We start from the raw sequence: 23,245 nt of genomic DNA, 5'->3' as shown, positions 1-23,245 counted from the left end.
TCACTACGATGCTCAGGTTGGGCTGAATATCACTCGCCATCGATGTTGGAAATCGAACAAAAGTTGGTGGGTTCACAGCGCAGTGAGCTCATTCTCATTACCGTACGCTCGTTGACCTAGCAAACCCTCACAGAGTCTCATGGCTACTGCCAAGTGCTCTGAGGCGGCGATGATTGCTATGTATATTCCAATTGAGTAATGCTCATCACTAGATCAGTACTCCCACCCTGGAGATATGCGCACAACTCCTGATTTAAAAAAAAAATACATAGCACTCTGTGCTAAACCCTACTGCGCCACGGTATACCCCACTTAGTATTATTGCCCCCCTAACTCTGAATATTATTGCCCCGCTGGGCTTACCTGATCACGCTGCAGACGGCGCCCGTCTGCTCGCTGGGCCTCCTCTCCGCCCTGCGAGCCGGCCCCTGCTGTCCGCCAACCTGCTGACAAACTGCCCTTAGCTGCTCCAGCAGGCTGTCACCGCCACCGCCAAATGCAGAGTTTCCAGGTTCGGCGCCCGGCATCCATTTCGCGAGGTGCTCCTCGCCGGAGCGTTGTCGGGAGCGAGCAGTTTCCGCATCCGGTAGGCAAGCGTTAGCCGTGTGCTGCTGGTTTGGTTGCTGATGCTGGTATGGCTGCTGCTGGTGTAAAAGCTGCTGCTGCTGCGGCTGCTGCTGAAGCTGCGGCTGGTGAAACCGCTGCTGCTGCGGCTGCTGCGGCTGCTGCTGCTTGTCCCTAACCTGTGTCTCCAGCCACGACTGGCCAGGCCAGAGCTCCTGGACGTGCCGCTTGTTGACCGCGCTGACGCCATCGCTCACTGCCGAATGGCCCTTGTCCGCTGGCTTCTGTTCTGTCCTGATGTCGAGCCACAAGGCTGGACGTGCAGGATGTTGCCGGGGCTGCTGCTGCTGATGATACTGCTGTTGCTGTCTTGGGTGTTTGGGTTGCTGCTGCTCTTGAAGATGTTTGTGTTGCTGATGAAGCTGTTGGGGATGTTTGTGCTGCTGCTCTTGAGGGTGTTTGTATTGTTGCTGCTGCTGTTGCTGCTGAGCGTGATGTAGTTGCTGCTGCTGTTCAGGCTGTTGCTGCTGTTGAGGGCGTTTGTGCTGCTGATGCTGCGGTCCCTGCTGCTGTGGCTGCCTCGCATCAATCTTAACCCCATTCTCAGACGACTTTTGCTTCAACACATTCAACCCATTCTTTTGCACCTCTCCCCTGTCCCCACCACCCTTAATCCTGGGTTCTCCTGCCCCCTGCTGTGCCTGCTGGGCCTGCTCCTTCAAGGGTGGAACCTTCTGCATGCTCTCCGTGCCACCCGTCTTCGGTTCAGCCCGTGGTCCCTCGGTAGGGCCGGACTGGCTCTGGTGAAGCCGCTTCTCTCCCGCCCGGCACTGCCCGCTGTCCGTTTTGACGTGCGTCACCACTGCGGCTGCTGCCGACGTCTCTTTCAGCTGCTGCCTGGGGGCATTGGGATCTTTCCTGAGGTCCTTGCTGGGGGACTCCTGGCCCGCCTTGCCCTCCGCAAAGAGCTGCTGCCGGTGCTCCTTGCCATGCGATAGCTCGCCACCACTGGAGGGCACCATCACCCGCCGCTCGTCGTGCTTGGCCTTCTCTTCCACGTGTACTAGGCCTTGGGACCTTGCTTCGCCATCCACCTTCTGCCTGCTGCTGCTGCTACTGGTCGACTCCTTCACCTTCGGGTTGCTACAGTCACCGCTGTTGCCACCTTCCTTCTTTGGCTGGACGTGGCCTCTCGACGGGCAGTCCTCTCGCTCCGACTCGGGCCTCGTCACATGCTCCTTGATCTTCAGCTTCACCCGGACTCCCTCGCCGCAGGCATCCCTATCGGCGGTCTTGCATCGCTCCTTCTCTCCACGCGGCCCCGCATCTTTCTCCCGTGAACCACCACCACTGCCGCCACCGGCCTTGACCTCTGCGACGGGCTCCGCACCCTCCGACCTGTCGCGCCTCTCGATCTTGATGCGCAGCGGTCCCTGCTGGGGCGGCTCCCGGCCACGCTGGTCCCCGCTTCCGCTACGCCGCCCGCAGCCCTCCTTCTTGATGGAGAAGATCGGCCGCGAGCACTCCTTGCCCTTCGACTTCTCCGCCGCCTCGATCTTGATTCGGAAGGAGCCCTGCGGGAACTCCTGCACGCGCGCCTTCACTTCGCCCCGTGGCTTGGCCAGCGCCGGCGCGGCCGCCGCCTCCTTGGTGTCGGGCGATGCCTCCCTCTCCTTCTTGACGACGACCACGCAGAGGCGCCCTTTGACACGCTCGTCCCGGCTGCCGTCAGGATCCTGCGGCGGGGGAAGGGGAGCCAATCAGTTTGCGTGCCAAACCTTGACGGCGAAAGAAAAGGCCGCACTGTGCGAGGGCTGAGCACGGTCTGCTGGCGGTGAGGCAGCCTGGGCCGTGGTGTTTGTGATGAGCAGACACACGAGTGTCCGTTTTACAACCGAGATGAGAAATAAGAAGCTACTATTTTTGCGGTTGTGCCGTATAGCTCCGATGTGTTTTCCGGTTATAATGCGCGCTGTACATATGAACAATGCGTGGTACAATCCGGAAACAAATCAGCGAGTTCAAGTAGAAATTAGAATATCCGAGCTACATGGGAGTTTACATTCCAGAGTATTTGGATACTTGACCGCTAGCGATTCTAGTGCCCCCAGCAGGCCACTCTAGGAACGGCGCTCAATGCGATTTTCCAACGTTGTTTATGTTTGACTTTCTTGTTTTCAACACTCAACCATTACATAGCATTCGGGTCCAGCAGTCAAATTGGTCTTGTGAACCGACATTCCTGCAACATTTTATAAGAATCCAAACCCTGGACTGGTTTCAACTTCTTAGTCTAATCAGGAGTGTGTGATCCGCATGGTTCAACTTGCAAATGAGAATTATAAACTGGTCCACAGTTTGAGGGTTTAAAGAAAATGCTGCCCAAAAAAAAATGCCCATGATATCCATTGACAGATGTACAAACATCCAACAAGACATCACAAATCACATAGTGTATAATTCTGGTATTCGTTGATACTGTGGTTTTAAAGGACTGAGTGAGAGGGAAAATGGGGAGATCAATATCCAGCAGCGGATAGACAATGGCATATGACGAACAATGGGTTTCAACCTCGCGCGTATCACCCCATCAAGCATAGAGTTGAGAGTCCAGTCACAGAATAGGAAAAAAGGCAACATATAACATTTTATTTTCACTTAATTGGCATATATCTTGCTCTAAAGACGCCTAAACTTTGGTTCGTCATGTGACAAGACAAGCGAGAGGGTGCAGAGCCTAGTGTGGGCGAGAGGGAAATGAAAGGCTCACAGAAGAAGATCTGCAATATCTAATTTCAAAGGTCATTATATAACCAGGAGCATTGTAAACGTCTTTGTCTCATGGCAGACTTCTTATACCCGTGACATAACATCAATAAGCCCAAATAGAATATAATTGGTGGAAACACAGACTTTTCTGGAAAGAATTAGGTCAGCGCATACCTCACTTCTAAGCTTATGATTAGAAATGGTATCACAATGACTCTCGACACATTTCCCCAACTGTCGTCACGTGCATTAAAATCAAGACAAAGGAACCATCCTCTCCCTGTGTGTGTGTGGGTGGAGGGGGAGGGGATGCGGTGTTGGGAGTGCTTGGCTGGGCAGCGCTAACCCGGGAGGGTGCGCCGGAGGAGGTGGGGTGGCGTGGCGAGGCAGCGGGGCTGGGCGCGCGAGGTCCGTCACTTCCTTCCGTCTTCACGGCCGCCCCCAGAGCAGCTGTGGGGCAGATGGGAGCGCACGTCAGCGACCGCGATGCTCACAACGTGCCAACGCGCACGTGCGCGGTTTTGGGAGCAACCAACTGGGCCGTGCCCAGCTGGGCACACACACACACGCATGGGCACGCCCACACACACACACACACGCATGGACACGCCCACACACACACAGGGACGCACTCGCTGACGGCCAAACACACCCCCACACACGCGTGCGCTCACGTCTGCTCACGCTCAAAAAGATAAAGCTCCCCCGTGTACATTTTAATAATGTTGGGGCAAGTGCTGTTGGTGATCAACAAGAGCGGTGTGGTTTGCACTATAAGGGTGGTGGGGGTGGTGTGGGTGGTGTGGCTAGAACACGACCTTTGCCTCCACAATGATCGATATTTACACACCGCAACAGTGATTGATATCTACAAACCACAGCAATCTAGGGGAGGCCCAGGACCAGTTCAGATATTAGTCACTGTTGTTGACCGAGTGGGAATCCCACTCAGGTTAGATGGATCGTAGCACAGTAACACACGTACACACATGCACACACTTATGGCCAAACACAGCACTGCTTCCTCCTGCTTCTGAGCAGGACACAATCTACAAAAACAAAAATCAACACACCGACACAGCTTGAGCGTTCCTTAACTTGATCAAGTGTGGTTATGATGAATTGTGAAATTTTTACCAAAGTTAAAATAAAAACCCACTGATATTTGTATATAACAGGGTGTTAATGTCACAGCCCAAATTTAGCATTTATGAAGCATTCTCAAGTTTTACAAATTTGGAAACTGTACTTAACCATTCTTCCTAAAATAGCCTTACCACAGGTTGCCGAAGGAAAACCCAAGCATCTGGAAAATCCTGTTTAGACTAAAATAAGAACACTGCAAACGAGAACTAGATCAGCAAACAACTTCCTGCAAAGGGAGGGAATGCATGTCCACCGAAAGGAGATGGAATGAGGCCGTCATCAAGCAGTCGATTGATCATAACCAATTGACAATGATACTCCGATTGATGATGACGATGATGATGTGTGCGCACGAGCATGAGATATGGCGGCAGTTTGGGGGGGGTTGGGAGCTTGAACCAGCAGTGGACTGACCACGGTCGATGACGAATCATGTGCGTGACGCGAGACCACACGTACCGCACTCGGCAGGCTCCGTGTCGCTCCTCTTGGCTCTGTGCGCGGGCGACGCGCCAACGCCGGCTCGTGTGGTAGCGCCCTCGTCCGAGTCGTACGTGTACGCGTCCCTGCCGCCTGCACCGCCACCCGCCGGCGGAGTGGAGCCCGGTGCCGACATGCGCGTCTTGTCCGGGACGCACTTGCGCTTACATGGCAAACGCCCTTCGCAGCCACTGTCGGTACGGCGAGGCGGGGGGGAAAGGCGAACGTCGATTGGTGCGCATTTGAGGTTCACGTAAATCATTCAGCGACACTGACCACTACTGACAAATCAACAGTCACTTCTCAACTCCCACGAGATTTCCGGTTTGATCTAAGCTTAATATATGCTCGCCCAACAAGTGCCTGTGATTTTGCTGGAGATACAAACGAAGTCCACCTGGTCAACCACAGGCACCATCGAATGGCTTTCCGAACTCAACACAAAGTTGTAAACCTGCTCTGTTGTCTTTGATGCTTGCCATAGAAAAGTAGGTGATGATAATCCATCAAATCACCACGTAGGAGGTGATAAGTTGGCGCTCACCTGTTCGCATTGCCGTTGGCCAGCACGAAGGAGAGACGAGCTTCAGGCGTGCGGAGTTCTGGCTCAATCATGGCCAGCTCGCCGGGACGACTCCACACGACGCGGAGCAGCGAGCTCGGCACGTCGTCCTGTTGCCGTTGCCGCCGGTGCAGGGTTGGGAGTAGGGAGGGATGTAGAAGGGGGTGGCACAGGAGGAGGGGGAGGGTCAGCTGAGTTTTTAAATCCATTTGATAAAATATTTTTTAAAACCAACTTTTTCAATCGGCAGCAAAGTTTAAAGCACCAGGCATCTGGCCTCCAAAACTCACTGCAGTCCACGCCCAGTGTGGCACAGAGACAATCGGCGGTGATGTCATTAAGCCCATTAGATCTTATGCTTAAAACACACGTTTTGTAGCTGGTGTAGCTCATCGGCTAAATCATTCTTTATTCCATACTTAGGCAATTTCACGCAGGCCTCTGAACGTGGTGCCGAGAAGAGTTTGGGGGCAGGCTGCCACCTCATTTCCCTAGCCCGCTACTCAGGATACCACCTCACTCTTTTCGAGAAGTGAACTGCACTACTTCACTTTCCTAGCCCGCTACCCAGGATGCCTCACTCTTTTCGAGAAGTGAAATGCAGGTGGAGGGTACTTCATTCAGACAGGTGCCTAGGGTTAAGGCACTTCAGTCCAGTGTCTTTCCAAGGAAAAGGTTGGCAAACAAAATAACAAGAGCCATTTTTTTTTTATTCGGTAAAAAAACCCCTCAATATTTCAAGAGCCGCAATGCACGTGAACGACGTCACGAAGCGGTCCTGAAAGAGCCGCATGCGGCTCCGGAACCGCAGGTTGCTTGACCCCTGGTCCAATGTCTCACCTTCTCCTTCTTGGGTATGACCATCTTCCTGAGCGTCTCCTTGGTGTGCAGCTCCAGGATGTCGAGGTTGGGGATCACCTTCACCTTCTCCTTCGTCGTCTTCTTTTTCGCCTTCCTCCGGCCGCCGGCGCCGCAGCGCTCGCGCTCCCTCTCGCGCCGATTCCCGGCGGCGGTCCTGCTGAGCACCGCCCTCCGCCCTTCGCCCGTGCTCGTTAACTGGCGACATGGCTTCCGGGGCACCTTCACCTGTTGGTGCAACCGCACACAGCAGTGCGCGCGCGCCGTTAGCGCCATGGTTGCCGTTCAACATTTGAAGGGTTTAAACAATATATGCAGAATTCCGTTGTGTGTGCCCACCGAGAAATGATGTATATATTAGTCCATGAGCCTATTGGATTTCCAGGCCAATATTAACCAGCAACATGGTTCAGAAAGTAGGGGTTTGGTCAAAGCAGGTAGACTGTACGTGGTACAGCCGTTTTGTTAATCCACTTGTGGATGAGGACCTCTTCCCCACGCGATGCAGGTCGTTTGTTGGGGTTATTTGACACCATTTCACCACCACGCTGGTCAGTGCGGGTTGATAAAAGTGGAGCGCACAGACGTAGCCCTGCTCCATCCAGTACAACATCGCCCCGCAGCAACCTGTAACAACCTGCATTATGCTGACAGGTTTAGTATCCATTCGGGAAATGGTCTATATTCATACCTCGCCCATGAAGAAGGACCGCGCCAAAAACGTTATCCGCTAAATGGGATTTATTATCCCGTTAGGGCCTTGCGTTACTGGCCAACGCGTTGAACTTTTGTCATTTCCGAAACAAAATAAAACAGCACAAATTTATTTTCCCGGTAAATACCGCGTCTCCGTGCACAAGCGAGCTGACGGGCGGACGGACGGACGGACCCACCTCCCCCAGCTGCAGCTCTTTTCCGAGCTCCTTGATGAGCTGTCCCGGCCGCAGGTTGTCCGGTATCTCGCGCTCGTGCAGCTCCACGTTCTGCCGGCGCACGCCAACAACGCGTAATGTCACTCGTGCACCGCTCTGCTACGTCCCGTGGGCATGTAACGATCAAGTCCTCCTCCTCCTAACGTGATCAAGTTATTTACACCATTGGAACCTCATTTGCCAGTAAAAAAATATGATAATTGGTTTTTTACCCTTCTAACTGCCAACAAAACTGACACCTTTTTTGAGTTGTGCGCCTTTTGGCGTCATCTGGTCCAACCCATCTGAGACTAGGCTCTAAGGAAAGCCGTCTCGGGTGTGGACCAATCAACTTCAAGGACAGTGCATACATTATCAGAGTTATGTTTTTTGTTTGCATTATGACTGCAGGTATTGTGGTCTATGCAAACATGACTCCTTGTAAAAAAGGTGTCAGTTTTGCTGCCAGATAGAAGGGTAAAAAAACAATTATCGTGATCAAGTTAATCCATCGTTAAGTCTTGGAATCGCAGTTGGATTTCGGAATTGGTCGCCTACTCTGTGGGGCTCATTTAAACAGTCGTATTTGTAGCGTATCGTTTTTTTCTGTCTCATTTGTAAAGTCCATACTGTTAGACCCATATGTAATGTATTGTTTGTACTGTCCGTACGGTCCCATTTGTAGTCTCATCTCTACGGACTCATTCTTACTGTTTGAACTGCCTCATATGTTGAGTCTTCCCCCTCTACCCTTTTGTTTGGATCATGTGTACCATTTTGTCTGTGCAATATCATTCACTATTTGTTACTTGTACTGTCTGTATGGTCTCACTTTATGGACTCATTTGTACCGTCTTGTCTGCAAGAATTGTACTACCCGTCTGTAGTCACATCTGTCCTGTCATATTGATAGTTCATACTATATAGCCTGTATAGCGTGACAACAAACATAGGACGTCTCATCCATGCTGTCTGCCTTCTCTTTGTTCCCGTATATTTCACTGCGACCAATACCGGCTAAAGTAATAACCGAATTAACAAAATACTTGCACTAATCAAATGTTCCCTATCATTACGCTGACAACGCAATGGTTGGTACTGACGGTAACCACCTGATCGTTACATGCCCACTCGTTATATGCGTCCGGTGACCATTCTCCCCCCCCCTCCCCCCCGTATGGTTTATATCTTCCCCAATGCAGGTCAAGGTCCACCCAAGTGGTTTCCAGCTCGAATGACCGTTGAGTGCCGCTCGGTTCCAGTTCGTGGCCCCGAACCGGTGGTGGAAATTCCACATTCCTTTGGCGAGGGCGAGCATACCCACAGAACAACCACTGCAAACTTCCCTCCACCCCCCCCCCCCACCAAGCAAAAGGGTTGCCGAGTTGATCAACTCCAGAAGGATGAAGCGCTGTTAACAACCCCTGAACTTGCGACCTTCCGATCACAAGCCATGTGTTCCAATCAATGCGCCACGGTTTAGATTTCCACTGTGCACGGGCGCACATACTCGCAGTACACATGGGGGACTAGGGTTAAAATTATTTGCCACAATATGCGTGCAACATTCGCAATGTGACGATTACCACAGTTATTGTATTTTGCATTACAGACATTTCTGATGAGCTGTGCTCTAAATTCCAGCACATATGAAGCATCCTTGAAGGGTCTTCAGCAGCAGTTTACAAGACAGAAGCTTTCTATTAATTGCAGCTTTTAAATCTATCAAGCTTAGAAACTTAAAGCACACAGGGAAATGAATAAAGGAATTACGAATATGATGACATCGTATCATCGCCATACCCCCAATTAAAATACGCTTTACAAAGCACTAACTTCACAGGTAATAGCTATTAATGTATCATTAAAAAAAAAAACTGTTTGCCATTTCAGAATTTTTTTATCGACAAAAAACATTTCAAAAGAAAAATGTTCTACGATATTCACTGCATGATATCCATATGATACTCACACTTTCTTCTGTATGACATATCGTAAGTGTTGATATTTGGCAGCAACCACACACATTTTACACACGGACCGACAAACTCGATTTTCAAGACGCGGAATTCGAGGTGTGAAAGTTTGTGTTCGTTGTGCATTTTGAAATACATACGCTTATCGCAGTTTTTCCTCACATGTTCAGAGATAACATGGCTACGGTAACATTTGAAAGAATATAAAAAATAAGAAATGTTATGCTTGTGCGCCTTAGCTGCAGCCTAAAAGTTTGTGAAAATAGAAAAAGGCAGTGTTAGGTAAAGCGCGTTGAGGTCAGGTTTGCGGTTCAGATAGGCAGCAGGGGTTGGTGTAAAGGGGAGAAGAAAGCAGAGTTCAGCATTTGCAAAGGGCAAGGTGAGCGTAAGGGACAGTGTAAGCACAGTAGCAGGAGTAGCAGCATGTTACGAGCAGAGCCATCACGGGGTAGAGAGCCACTGATGAAAAGTTGTGTTTGTGGTGCACCTGATATACGTACGCGTTTACTGCAGTGTATCCTCACACGTTCGGTGTTAACACAGGTCCAATAATGCTTAATAACAAACATTGAGTAACAAATTAAGTTCGGGGTGATGACATGGTCGAGCGGTCTGTGCATTTGCCGGTCGTTATTAAGAGGTCCGCGGTTCAAGCCCCGTGATTGTCCTGGTTAATACTGCCGGTGTGTTAAAAATAAACTATATTCTTTGGTTCTCTCGGTATAGTCACGTAGGTAGAAAAAATAATATATCACGACGTTTCGATCGCAACACAAGCGGTCGTCCTCAGGCGGAGAAAATAATCCAGCAGTGGAACTGCTGAACCATAAACTACTACGCACCGTCTGTTTCACTGCGAAAGCTAACGATCCTGTGATGTTATTTGAAAATGAGTAAGCCACACTTGTGCCAGTGTTGTGGTCCAAATTTGCTCAATATCAGAGAACTACTTGCAAATTTTCTTAACTTGAAAACCAACAGCAATGTCACCCCCTAATGGCAGGCTAATACCCACTAAGCAGCACAATGCTGTTGTTCACCTTGTGCAGCATAGGGACCCGCTGCCACTGAGAGGGGGCAGAGGGGTCCCCCCCATGCCCCCCCCCGTCAACCCCCTAGGTCACCTCGGCTAAATTACACCTGAGAATTGAAATGGTTGAGAAGAGATGTGATGTATGGCGCTTTGAGTTGCTGAGGCAATTAAGCAAGCGCCCTAAACATGCAAATTCTTACCCTAACTTTGGCACGGATAAATAAGGGTGGGGAAAGTGAAGGAAGTGGAGTAGAGAGCGAGGTTAAGTCTCAGCCCAATGCCATTCGGCTCGGGAGGAGCTGTCATGAGCCAAGGACCGGGACAAAACTCCAAACTAGCCCCATCGCTGGGAGCCGAACGGGGCGGGTGCCGCGAGGCTCACCTCCTTCTGAGTCCATGCGCGGAAGGCGTGGAGCAGGGAGCGAGCCCCCTGCATGACGTGGGTTCGCGGGCAGTCGCCGTCTTCGCGCATTTCTGCACGCACACACAAATACAAAGATCCCCCGTATAGCATGAACGGACTGTTGGGGCGAGTGCTGTTCGCGAGCACCTATTGAAGGCCGGCACAGGACACGCCAGGCCGCCTTTGTCTCCCCAGTGGTGATGTTTACACACCGCACTAGATACTGATTTGAGGACGAGTTCAGATAATCATCTGAACTGTGTCAACTCCGGTTGCCGGATTCGCAGTGCAGCACGCTAACCTCTACACTACCCCTGCACGTACACAAATCCATACACACGTACAAACGGGCAGGCAAGCAATGGTCACAACACTGGCACTCGCGATTTGGAATGGTGCATCGTTCTCCCTCCCCCATGATGGGTTCTGTTCCGACCTAAACTGATCAGGATGGTGGGGAAATGTCAGACTTAGCCCAAAATAGGTTTTTGTAGCCAATGTTACAATTCAGAATTGATTTTTGGGATAGGCCACGTTGTAACGATCTGGCCAAAACGCAACCTTCATACATGCGACAAAACAAATAAAATTTGCTCGTACGAGCATTTAACAACGCGCCAATTATTATCTTGTCTGACCGGTAAGTTGAAGAACAAAGCTCACAACCAAATTGAGCTTCTTGTTAAATTGGGTTGTGAGAACAGTTCTGGAATCTCTTGACCGATTCCGACCTGCTCGGTGTATTGGGAACCATCTCGCTAGATAAAGGCTGGGGGTGGAGTGGAGGAGGGGGGAGGCAAGCACGCTCCATTGCACTCTCGGTACCTTTCAGCATCTCCAGGAGGCTCTTGCCGGCATACCAGCACATCGACTCGAAGTTCGGGAACTTGAACACCTCTGGTGTCTTTAGCCTCGTCTCGATGTCATATGCCCTGCAAACAAAGGAGCACAATACCACACATACTTGAATTGCAAGTTTTATTTTATATGGAGGGTAAAGGTGGTGCACCTCTCAAATTGCCCGCTCATGCCACTGCCAGTGGATGTGAAGTGATGATTGTGCTAGACATTTGAACACTAACGATAAGTATTCTGTGTGTATTCAGTTCCAATACATATAATGTGGCATGGCATTCTGGGAATTTGGCAAGACCAACCTTGAAGCTTGTATTTTAAATTGTATAATAATGAACCCCCTAATGTAAAAATCCCATTACATCCCAACGCAAACGCCAGGCACACCGCAGCGGGGTTGATTAACTGCAGTGATACGTGAAACGCGGCGATTTCAGCAGAAGACATGCGCTTCCGCGTAGCCCTAACAGACGAGGCTGGAGTGCAATACGCAGGTGACGAGGCGAAATGGCAGGGGGAGCGGAAGAAGCGGGGTGTGGGGTGGGGGTGGGGGCCATAGGGTCGGCTAAAAGCACCGCCGCATTGTCCCAACCTGATTTGCATCTCCACGTTAAGGCTGTGCAGGAAGTTTCCCCCAAAGGCAATGCAGTCGTATGGCGTGAGCACCGCGTGGATCCAGCCTGTACACACACAAACAAAGACAGACAAAAATCCACATATAGCTTACACAGACTGTCGTGGGGGCAAGTGCTGTTAGCACATGATGGGGGTGGCACAGCCAGCCTTGGTCCACCCAGTGCTGTGTTTACACACCGCACCGGGTGTCCACTTGTAACCTGTAACCGAGTCGAACGAGGGGAAGACCAAGATTGATTACGACATCCGTCACCCTATTTTGGCCACGAGTTGGGATCGAACTCAGGTCGCCAGGTTCGTAGCATGGTGCAGCGCCAATCACCACACACTACCACGTGATGAAACCCTGTCGACCAAATTCAGGGATGATAGGTATCATGGGCTAGCGCAGCATGCCCGTCTCAGAGCTTTCTCTGCACTGCGATTCCCGTGCCCACAGAGGATTGCTAATGTACTGAATAAGAAGAATCCTGCGGACGCCGGCACCTGCATCTAACCCCGGCACCTCTACGAACATTGGGCCTTGGCTAAGAACACTGTACGCGCGACTCCACCTTTAAGAAAGAGAAGACACAGCTCAGAAAACCAACAGCTCTTATCTTCTAGCTACACACCCAGGTAATTTCTCAAGACTGTCTGACAATTGTCTGGCTTTGGTAATGAAAAAAAAAGACAAAGTCACAGTCAAGCACACCATCAAATAATCTTGTGACAAAACCCCAAAATGTTTAAAATATGTCAAAAAAGTGACGTTACTCGAGTAAGGTATAGGCAACAGTAATATCTTGTACAGCCCTTTGAAACAGACTGGTGAATGTAGGCCGCCTCATACCATTCAATCGCGGGGGTTCCATGACCATACTTTACCACGTTCGTCAGCGTGAGTTGCCAAAGGAGGTACTCTGTCTGTGCGTGGGAATCAAACTCAGGTGGACGGCTTCATTGCTTACTCATGCCACTGCTGGTCGAAGGGCCTCCATTAGCTCTAGAGACCCCTCTAAAGGGGTATTTTGGCCTACTCTTCAATGCTGGCCAGACAGACAGATTCAGAATATTCGTTTATACTGGAGGAATCCCATGAGCTATAAAGTTATTTTCACATATGTTCAGTAGGGGCAGGTCAGAACGTTAAAACAACAAACAATACAAAAACACAAGGAGTGCAAAGTATAGAAATAGGTGGACATACCCACAATTTACCCCAACACGTGCAACTGGCGATCGAGTAACTGTGGTGTAACCATTGATACTGGTGAAGAACAGAAGTGGGGGTTTAAGAAACTTTGCACATCATTTCAACTCCCACACGCCAAGGGATCGAGTCGAACCAGAGACCTCTGGGTCGCAAGTCCAGTAATGCTGTACGTTACAGCACGGCAGCATATGTGGCTATGGGAATCCCCGACTGAAATTTTCAAGTCTTATTTTTCTTATCTAATTAATGAAGCTCAAAACTCACGTGTCAGAACCCATGAAACGCGCCATGTTCCGTGGCCCAAGCGAGAATTGCTTTAGTTATAAAGGATAACTGTTCTGTAGTGGACAGCGACATCGCTGAAAAACTGTCGATTTTGACTTTAAGACAGAGCTCGCACATGCAGGCCCGCCTGCGGTCACGCAGCTCCATCGCGGCCCTCTTTAAGCCGACAGAAATGTGTCAAGCATACGCTAACCATCACTGTCGCTCACGTATTTATAGCCTAGCTGACAGCTGCTCACTCTAACGGCGCACAAAGTCAGAGTGACTTTCTCAAGCATGTTTGTCACACATGGTATATGTAGTAGAGAAAGAAAAAGCATTTTCAGCAGCCGGCTCTATTCACAGGGCTGCAAAAGAGATTAAATAAAATTTTTACAGAGAATTTACAGCATACCTAAACCTCCTTTCCTTGTAAGGCACCTTGCCATTATTTTGTACAGCAATGCGGTTGCATTTAGATGCTATACACATTCAAATTGTACCTTATTATGTTGCCGTGTTGAATCTCAAGACGGCCGCAATTCTACCTCCATTTAGTTACCGCCCTGCCAAGCCAGTGTTACGCGCTGGTCACATTTCTCCACCGTTTGCTGATAGTGGACAATCACGATGCAATGGCCAATGGGTATTTCAATTGCTTTCATAGCGGGGCAATTTTATGACAGTCAAAAACCGACCCCACTTGCAATCCATCACGTGTCATTTTCTCAATTCAAAGCAGGACCTGAATGAGTCCCGCTGCTGCTACAGCATACATGAAGAGACTACGAAACACATCAAGACCTTTTAATTTTGCGGACATGTACTTACGCTGTGTGTCCCAAAGGCTGCGAGACAAGGCAAAGCCTTCAATATCACAGTCAGGCTTGCTTTAGTGATATCACTTTATTGACATTGTATTAAAAAGTGAAGTTGCTGCCATGTAAAGCTAGTGGCTGCGGGGCGTATTAAATTAAGTTACAGGCCAGGTATGGCCCAGTCACCAGAGGTTTTCCCAACCGTGCTTTAGGGGTAAAAGCAAATACAAACAGATATATGTTTTGTTTCCACATACATATGTTTCCACATATAAAATATGTCTTTAGTACATCATCCTATTGGCTTTCCAGACTAATAATATTATCCAGAAGCATTTGTTTAAGCAAACGAACTCTGGACCAGTGACAACCTTCAGGATCTCATATGCATAATTAGGCTTGTTATATACATGCTGCTGTATTACCAGGCCAAAACACTTCACAAAGAATATATAAACCCATTCAAACGCAAAAGGCAAGAGTACACAAACTCATTGTGCGTTGCTGAGAATGATTATGGGTAACAGTAAACATCATTAGTTCATTTGTTTACTCAGGAAAGCATCACCAAGTCTTAAAATCCTCTTTGAGGAGGCTCCTGTTAGGTTTCACGGTCGGGAGGGACGATTGCCATGTGTTTCTCAATTAATTAATTCAAGACTCATTTTTCAAATTTCGTTCATGTGGACCATATTGCTGGCACACATTGCCTACTAACTTTCAAATAAAAGTTGTGGGACCTTATCCCATCCACTGTGAAGCAAACTGTGTATATTTTATTGGTTAATGCACCCGCAGTCTTAACTAGGATGACCGTGGGCTCGAACGGTGAACCTTTGCAACAAGAAGGAGGGGGGGGGGGCAAACGTGCTACTGCCGGATTATGTCACCACCCAACAAAATGCCTACTTTAAGGGATGAGGGCTGATCACTGGCATGGCCAATGCCCCCCACCGCTGCGTTAAAAGGGCAAGGGGCGGCCGTGCGGCAAAGCAGAAGCACCGCAGCAGCCGCAAAGCGGACTCTGCTAAACGATCGTGGCGCCGACCGTGAACCGTGAAGCATTGCCACAAAAAACGTCACCGGGTGAAAATTGAATCCACGTGGTCAGTACCACAGCCCCCCCCCCCGCCGGGTGGCAATTACCCGTCTGGGACGAGCCCACCGGCGTCGTGACCGGAGAGGGAGCGCCGGGTGCACACCGTGTTGCGACGTAGGGAGCTTCGCGCGGATGAGTGTCTTTTATAACACTTCCAAACAAACTAAGGACTTTGTCTGCATGTCTGTCTGTATGTAGCGTAGGGTTTCAACAATTCTGAAGATGATCCCATACGAACAAATGTTTTTGTGTAAGTTGTGCTGCTATTTGGCACCGGCCAAAATGATCAAAGGGTTACCCCAAATTTTGGCAATAATAAACCTGTGCTAAAAGAAATATCCATAGCTTCAAAGGCAATGTCATTAAATGTGAGGTAACAAGATGATGCCCCACGTCATGAGCACACCTCTCCTCTCAATGATGCCATTCACTTTATCACGTGGTGTGTGCCTTCATCTCGTCATGCGGCTTGGAACGTTATTCTTGTTATTATTGCTAATTCAACACTTGGGAGGACGAACGTGTGGTGGAAATTATTACAAAATCCACGCATATGGGTTCATTATTCTACCGAGAGAAGAGCCATTTGCATTTACTATCGCTTAAGCAGGGTACAGTTATTGTTGTTGATATTATTTATTACTGTTTACTTTGGATGTATTGTGCTCATATTTCAAAATTGAGCTTTAACACTAGCAAGCAATGGCTTTGTTCTTGAAAACGATGTCCAGCACTTTTTGGGAGGCAAGAATTCGAAGACCAACATCATTTTTCCAAACTCCCAAACGAGGCTAGGAGGTGGGTGAGTACAGCAAGTAGGTTTGTCAACTCATCTGAGGGAACTGCAGAGTTCTAATTCCCTGGCATGCATCGGGTTTTCTCCGGATCCTCCAACTTCTTCCCGCATGGCAAAAAAAACTCGAAAAAAAATTACCACCAGGTAAGGTCCACTGAGCTATGTAGCTCTTTTTCAGAAGAGGCCTGGCCATAAATGAAAGCTCAACCAAGTGGCTTTTCACGTGGACATTTATAGCAGCCATATACGTAATCTAAACGCATGTTGTTTCTAAATGTGGAGGGGAAAAAGCGGAGGATCCGGAGAAAAATCCACACGACCACTGGGGGAGAGAGACGAAAACTCCAATTGTGCGGGCATCGTCAGGGTTGGAAACGAACCCATGATCACATGTATACCAGGCGAGGTAGTTAACATCTTGACACTGCGGCACCCACAAATACTACTCGTACAGGAATTGCCCAAACTAGACAGCGCGTGACCCTTGGGTAAAAGTGTTGAGACTCCGTAAGGCTCTCCTGCGCATATAAATGGAATTTGAAATGGCAGAAGGCACACTTATATAACTCCCTGAAGAAATATCCAGGTGGCTACAATAGGATTAAAATGTCTGGCTGTGAAAACCAGATTAAAGTTGGGGAACGGACCGACCGGGGGGAGGGGGGGGGTCAATTCAGCAGCACAAAAAATTTACGCGCGAGCACTCCCCGTGACCCACGCAGGTTGCAGACAGCACTCCGACGCTGTCCCAGCCGACATTGTCCGAAACTGACATTAATCTTTCTAATAATAATGCTGCTTACAGCATCGCTTGTGCCGGTGTTGCTCCCTTTCTCATGGGTTGCAACGCCGGGGATAGAGTTTTGTTGTTCGTCTGCAACGTGCGATGACAATGTCAAAATATTATGTTGTTGAAAAGTTAAATGTCGTTGTCGCTGCTGAAGCAGCATTGTCATTGGATGGAGGACACATGGGTCATCACAGAAACGCGTCAAGGCATCAAAATGTTGAATAAAGAAAATTGGCTTCATCTCTCCGTTAAGGTAGATAACACACTAACCTTGGTTATATCACGTTTGAAAATGTGTTTACAATGACATAACTGAGGCGAATGTGTTATGTAAATGTGCCATGCGTATTTAAACATTGTTCAAGTGTTTAACATGCCTTTATTATTTTAAGGCCAAGAAGCATTTGTTGGCTTAGATCCAATACTTGGTTTAGGGGAGCTACATTGGCTGCCCTATTTAGGTGAGAGGGGAGGGAAGGTGAGGGTCAGACCTCATACCCCTCAAGACTGCTGTTAGAGATTAAACATGCATAGCGAATGCCTTTGTCACGTGCAAATACTGTATTCTCCAGATGCGAAGACACTTGTCTCCCTGTATTTTACAAATCAAAAGCTGTGGGGGTGTCTCATAATTCGGACGGTGTGTTGTGACCGGATTGTTTAACTTTATTAATGCCGGGCACAAGTTTGGGACGTTTATACTCTCTTAGAGCGTCTGATAATCTGGTTGTGTGGCTCAGCGGGAAAGCAACCATCTCGCTCGCAATGGGGAGGTGGCGAGTTCAAATCCTGGTTGGGGGTTGACTCAGCCCATCCTATTAAGGGGGTTGACAAAATGAATATCATTTTGTGGAGAAGTCAATAAATGGCTCAGGGCTGTAAAAAATTTTCATAAGCACAGCTTAAATACTAATTTAAGCAAGAAATTACTCACTTTTTTACCTATAATCCAGACAATGTGGTAACATCTACAAGGAGAGTTTAACATGGGACAAAGTTTCGCCGTTTTAACCTCGGCTCGTTGTACTAGGCCGCTGCACGGTAACACGGCCCTGGCGTCGCTCACTTGTAATCTCCGCTCTCAATTACATAATCGCGCCCAGACGCCGCCGCGCTAAGCCAAGCGAGACGCGCGCCGTGAGCCCAGGGATTCCCGCCACGCGGCGCACCGGCATGGTGGGTGGGGGGGGCGGGGTGGGGGGGGGCCGTATCGTCGTCGAGGTGCGGTTCCGTTCCTGGGCACAAGCGCGTGGTGAGACGGTGAAATGAGCGATGAAGCGGCGGTGGCGCACGCGGCAGGCGAGCGGCTTCGCGCCACTGCCCGCCGTTTAGCTCACTCGTTTGTCTCCATTAGCGGACGTGTCGATAAGGGGGGTAAGCCACCCCCCTCCCCCCTACAACTACACTGCCCCACCTCCCCTCAAACCCCGACCCTTTCCCCCCAGACACCTCACGGACCTCGTCGCGCACTCCAGTAAAAATCGATGGCTCTGCGGTGGCGGTGGCGGAGGGAACGTGGCACGGGGTGGGGGAGGTGGCGTCAAGGTAGAATTGATTAAAATTTAACTCGCGCTATTATATTAAAGAGGTTCCAAATGAAATCAGGAAGTCGGTGGCGACAACACAACGATGATATGGATGTTTAATTTACACGGGGCTAGGATGCACACGTACGTAATTGAAGACTTGTTTTTCCACAATCACATTTAAGTGAGCATAGGCAAGAATACATGTTTTTAAAACCGCGTGCTATATATATTAGACTCGGGTCGCAACATGGCCTAGTAGTAGTGTGTTCGCCGCTTGTAGCAGATGTTCACGGTTCGAATCGAACGGCCGTCCTGATCATCACTGCGGGGTGTAATAAGCATAACATGACACACTGTCTGCTTCACAGTGTACGTTAATCTCATGACGCTATTCACAAGAGTAGGCCATCGTGTACTGGCGTCAAGGATCCAAATTTGTCAAATTAGACAACCTGCAAATTACTCAATTGGGATAGCAATCATCACCCCTCCAGGCAGACGAATGTCACTCCTACAAATGAGACTCCCTGGTCACTTGATACCCCCTACAACACAACATTAAGCGGCGATACACATAGAAACGTCAGCCTTCTTTCTCTCAAAATGTCAAACATTTCTCTGGATAATTTTTCTGGCATAGTTTTTTTATTGTGAATACGGTAAACATGTCCTGAATGCGAACTAAGAGAATGAGAAGTGGGGAGGGGGGGGCAGTGTGGCGGGGGCAGGGAGGGAGGCAGGGGGAACGCAACCTGGCTTCTGCCCAAACAATTTCAAATCAAGCCACCGCTCGTTTGTTGTAAAGCCGAGAGGCGCCTGCAAATAAATTGCTTCGGCCTTGCAGTCGGCTGGGGCAGCCGTTCACACAATGACAGCCAGACGTGCGACGATTGACTGATTAAAATTGATTCTCACGCTCGGGAACACGTGCGCTGAATCACGGGTGTAAGAACTGATTATTCACGATTATATGAATTACGTTCCGATGTTTACCTCTACGCCAACGGTAGCAAGGAGGCACAAAGTTAGGAAAGGGAAAATTTGAGACGGACGCTGCACAACTGCGGCAGTCGAAATGAGACCGAAAATAATACATTCTTGAACTTAATCGTGATGTCATATCGCGACATTTCATCTCATTGCATGGTGGCAGGGACAACACCGAATTGTTACGTGCCAAATGAAGATAGCCGCACAGATTAACAAGTAAAAAGGCCAACCTACCTGTATTATTGTGAATGCGGTAAACCAGGCAAGCTTGATTTAGGAAGAGTTTTGCACTGGAGTGTGTGGCCGTTTAACTTACAGTAAAATATTTTGCAAGTGGGAGGAAGGTGGGGAAAAAAGGCCACGCGTGGAGGTTTCGCATAAAAGAATTCCGGATAGAAAGGTCAGCAACCCGCTTGCTTTCCTGCAATATGGGAGTCACGCACACGTCTTGAAAAATACCATATTAAGCCGTTCAAATATTGCATAGGTACTGGTCGTCACTGGATGACCCAGGTCACCAACGCATAACAAACTTGCAGTCTCAACCAGTTCTCTCTTGTCACTACAGCGTGCAACAGCGGCGCAGTGGTTAGACCGCTGCGATATGAATCCGGCAACCTGAGGATTAAGGGAGATGGCGGTGCCTCTAGGCAGGCCTTCACCCAGCAGTGGACTGACCATAGCCGATGCCGAGGATGATGAATCATTTACTCCTACGACTGCAACGGCTGTAGCGTGACGACCCATAGGCTGTCGGCGAAGCGCTGGATCACAGCCAAAAGGAGAAAAATACGGAGAAGGGAAGGTGTGAGCGAGAAGGGGGAGCAAGAAACAAGGGAATGGCGGAGCGGCGAGATGGGAGGAAGCCGGGTGAAGAGGGAGCAAGGAACAGAATGCCTCGCTCTTGCGCGTGTGTGCTGGTACACGCTGTCCCACCGAGCTGCAGCGCCAACGCGCTTGCTATTTTTAGCAGCGCGCCGGCAGCCGCCGTCTGCCCAGTGCCAGATCTAGGGCTCTGGCTCCCCTCCCCCTTCCCTCATTCCGCCATGACAGAACTCACCATCAAACCCCTCCCCCTCTTGCCAAACCCCCCCCCTCGCCACCGCCCTCCACTCACCATCAAACCCCTCCCTATTGCCAAACCCCCCCGACCTCCACCGCCCCCTTTAAACCCACCCCCATTAACGCGCTGCCTCACTGTGCGGCACACAAGGTTCTCTTGTGCATGCTCACACCGCGACGCTTTTCTTACGTCTCCAAAAAGAAGAAAAAAACTAAAATAAAAATAAATCGTGAACACGACGCCAAAAGCGCGAGCAATTGCGCCTGGAGCCATCTGTGAAGATGGGTGTAAATTGCACCGTCTTGCGGGATTCACGGATTATTATTTTTCCGTGGAAAAACACAACAATAACATTCAGGTTCTGAATGGGAAAAGCACTCTCGAGTGCCAATACTTCTTCGGGAAGTCCCGTTACGTTGGGAAGTTTTGGCACGTGGGAGAAAAACTGCAGAAACCACAGAAAACCCATGCGTGCTAAAATAAAACACCTGAAAGATGGGTTTTGGCAATATACAAATGCATGCACCGCGTATACAAAACACTGCCAGCAATTAAGCAGATTACCACAATGCAGTTCCTCAGGAAATTGTGGTTTTGCATGATGCTTAAAGACGGAGAGCTTTTTATACACAGTGTATGTTTTTTTGTGATTGAAAATTCCCGTTTTCCAGCCTGTGATAGTATTCTCATCATCTACATATTTGTTATATTTAACTGAAAGATAGGAGTCAATACATTGACTCCCACGCTCCGAGATCCACAAGAGGTTTTTAGGTTAGATCGCGTAAATATAAATGTGTCATTAAACCCGCCGCCACCACCCAACACAGCCAATTAGTAATGTTTGTCAAGTAAACAAAACGTGCCAATTCGTTACTAGTACAGCACACCGGTGTGATGGAAAGTAAACCAACAACATTTACAATTCGAGCACGACATTTCACCAGTCATTACAACCAACATCATCAGGCGACAGCCAGATGTGGAGAAATTTAACGACACATTTATATTTTAAGCAATCTAACTCAAAAACCTCTATTATGGATAATATTTGTCGCGAAAGCCTACGTGTTATACGTACTCCCAAGGGATACGAAAAAAATGTGGAGCATGCAGGGCGATTTGGTCGATGGTAATAATTAGGTCAACACGATCAGGCTACTACTCTGTTAGAGCATTCAGTAACGATGGAGGGAAGATGAAAGATGTAGACAAAATTAGATGGTGGGATGGAAATGAGAAGATTCAGAGGCAAGAGATTGCAAAGAGTGGAATTAATTGGGGGGAGGCTTTTGCACAACATACAGATGGGCAGGTAGTGTCCTCGCCATGCATGCAAAATGCTAGCAGTGGAAATGTTCTAACGTTGAAGCAGTTTGCATATGCCCTGCAAGCACAACTTAAAATGCGTGCTTAAGGCGAAATCTGGAAAAATCGGCTCTGATACCGACAAGCAAACCCAGCCTCCTCTCTGGGGAGCTCATTGCTGCAAGATCTGTTCATGATTCAGCTTCATATATATCTATTCTTTCTTATATTTACTCAATCTATATTTATGATTTGCCAGAGGTGTTGACAAATTCATTGTAGTCACAATGCAACAAAAACAATTATTACAAACCGATTCAACTTCTGCATGAATGTAATTTTCAATCGCTCTATGATGAAGGGTGATTGCCTGAAACGTCGCCTTGTTGACAAATGTTTAGTTTCTTGTCGTCACGAAAACGTAACTTTTTTTTATCACAACAGCTTTTGGGTTTCAGGAAGTTTCACATTATTCCTCAGGGGAACTGGAATTCACGTAATTGTCATTGAAACCAGCACAAAATTAAGGGTGAATCAATCAATGGTTTTCTTGTGCCACATTCTCATGACCACTGGATAGTAGGCTGGTGCAGTTGACAACATGGGTATCATAAAAAATGTGTCCGGCCCGTATTCCTACAGCAGCCTTAACACAGGTCAGCCCCCGCACCAACTGGGCTACATGGCTCACTTTAACCACACCGATTATCTCTCGTTTATAAGGGAGATACCACGTGGTCACCAACGCCACCCTCACAACCAATCGTGACATGACGAGACCAAACGCAGAGACGGTGCTAATGGTCAGTAATGTTTTTGTAAAAAAAATTCTTTACAAACAATCTAACCCAAGCATAAATTAAACTTTGTTAAACATTTGATAAAATGAAAAACTATAATCATTACATTGGTGAGGGTTATTATTATTTTGCACCTAAAGCATCTGGCAGTTGGTTCAAGCAAGCCTGACACGATGTTGAAACCGGTCCGGAGCTTGCTTGTTTTGAATCGATGCTGCTGAAATTATGCACTCCAAGGCCGTGGGGCCGACGGTTGTGGAAAAATACATTAAAACAATTTATGTGGAGAGATATACAAGGAGTTGTATTGTCTGCTATTAAATGTATGGGGCAGAGTGCAAGGGTCTGAGTCCACAGAGGCGTGGACGACTCATTAAGTGGCAGGGACAAACATTGACCC

The 23,245-nt window shown here is 48.7% G+C and overlaps 1 protein-coding gene across 2 annotated transcripts in view; it reads right to left on the bottom strand.

Annotated features, from left to right (window-relative positions):
• LOC144732842 (uncharacterized) overlaps positions 1-23,245 on the bottom strand; it is a 65,626-nt gene that overhangs the window by 6,798 nt on the left and 35,583 nt on the right. For both annotated transcript variants that reach the window (XM_078614468.1, XM_078614467.1), the window contains exons 8-16: positions 12,150-12,237; positions 11,528-11,634; positions 10,682-10,773; positions 7,273-7,362; positions 6,362-6,607; positions 5,504-5,631; positions 4,939-5,150; positions 3,680-3,783; positions 364-2,300 (exon numbers count right to left, since the gene is read on the bottom strand). In XM_078614468.1, the coding sequence (XP_078470594.1) occupies positions 364-2,300; positions 3,680-3,783; positions 4,939-5,150; positions 5,504-5,631; positions 6,362-6,607; positions 7,273-7,362; positions 10,682-10,773; positions 11,528-11,634; positions 12,150-12,237 (3,004 nt within the window). The remainder of the gene's footprint in view (positions 1-363; positions 2,301-3,679; positions 3,784-4,938; positions 5,151-5,503; positions 5,632-6,361; positions 6,608-7,272; positions 7,363-10,681; positions 10,774-11,527; positions 11,635-12,149; positions 12,238-23,245) is intronic.

The sequence above is a fragment of the Lampetra planeri genome, chromosome 44 (genome assembly GCF_965212315.1).
Source record: "Lampetra planeri chromosome 44, kcLamPlan1.2.h2, whole genome shotgun sequence".
In the NCBI taxonomy this organism is placed as follows: domain Eukaryota; kingdom Metazoa; phylum Chordata; class Hyperoartia; order Petromyzontiformes; family Petromyzontidae; genus Lampetra; species Lampetra planeri.
Note: the sequence above shows the minus strand (reverse complement) of the source record. Positions and strands in the feature narration are given on the sequence as shown.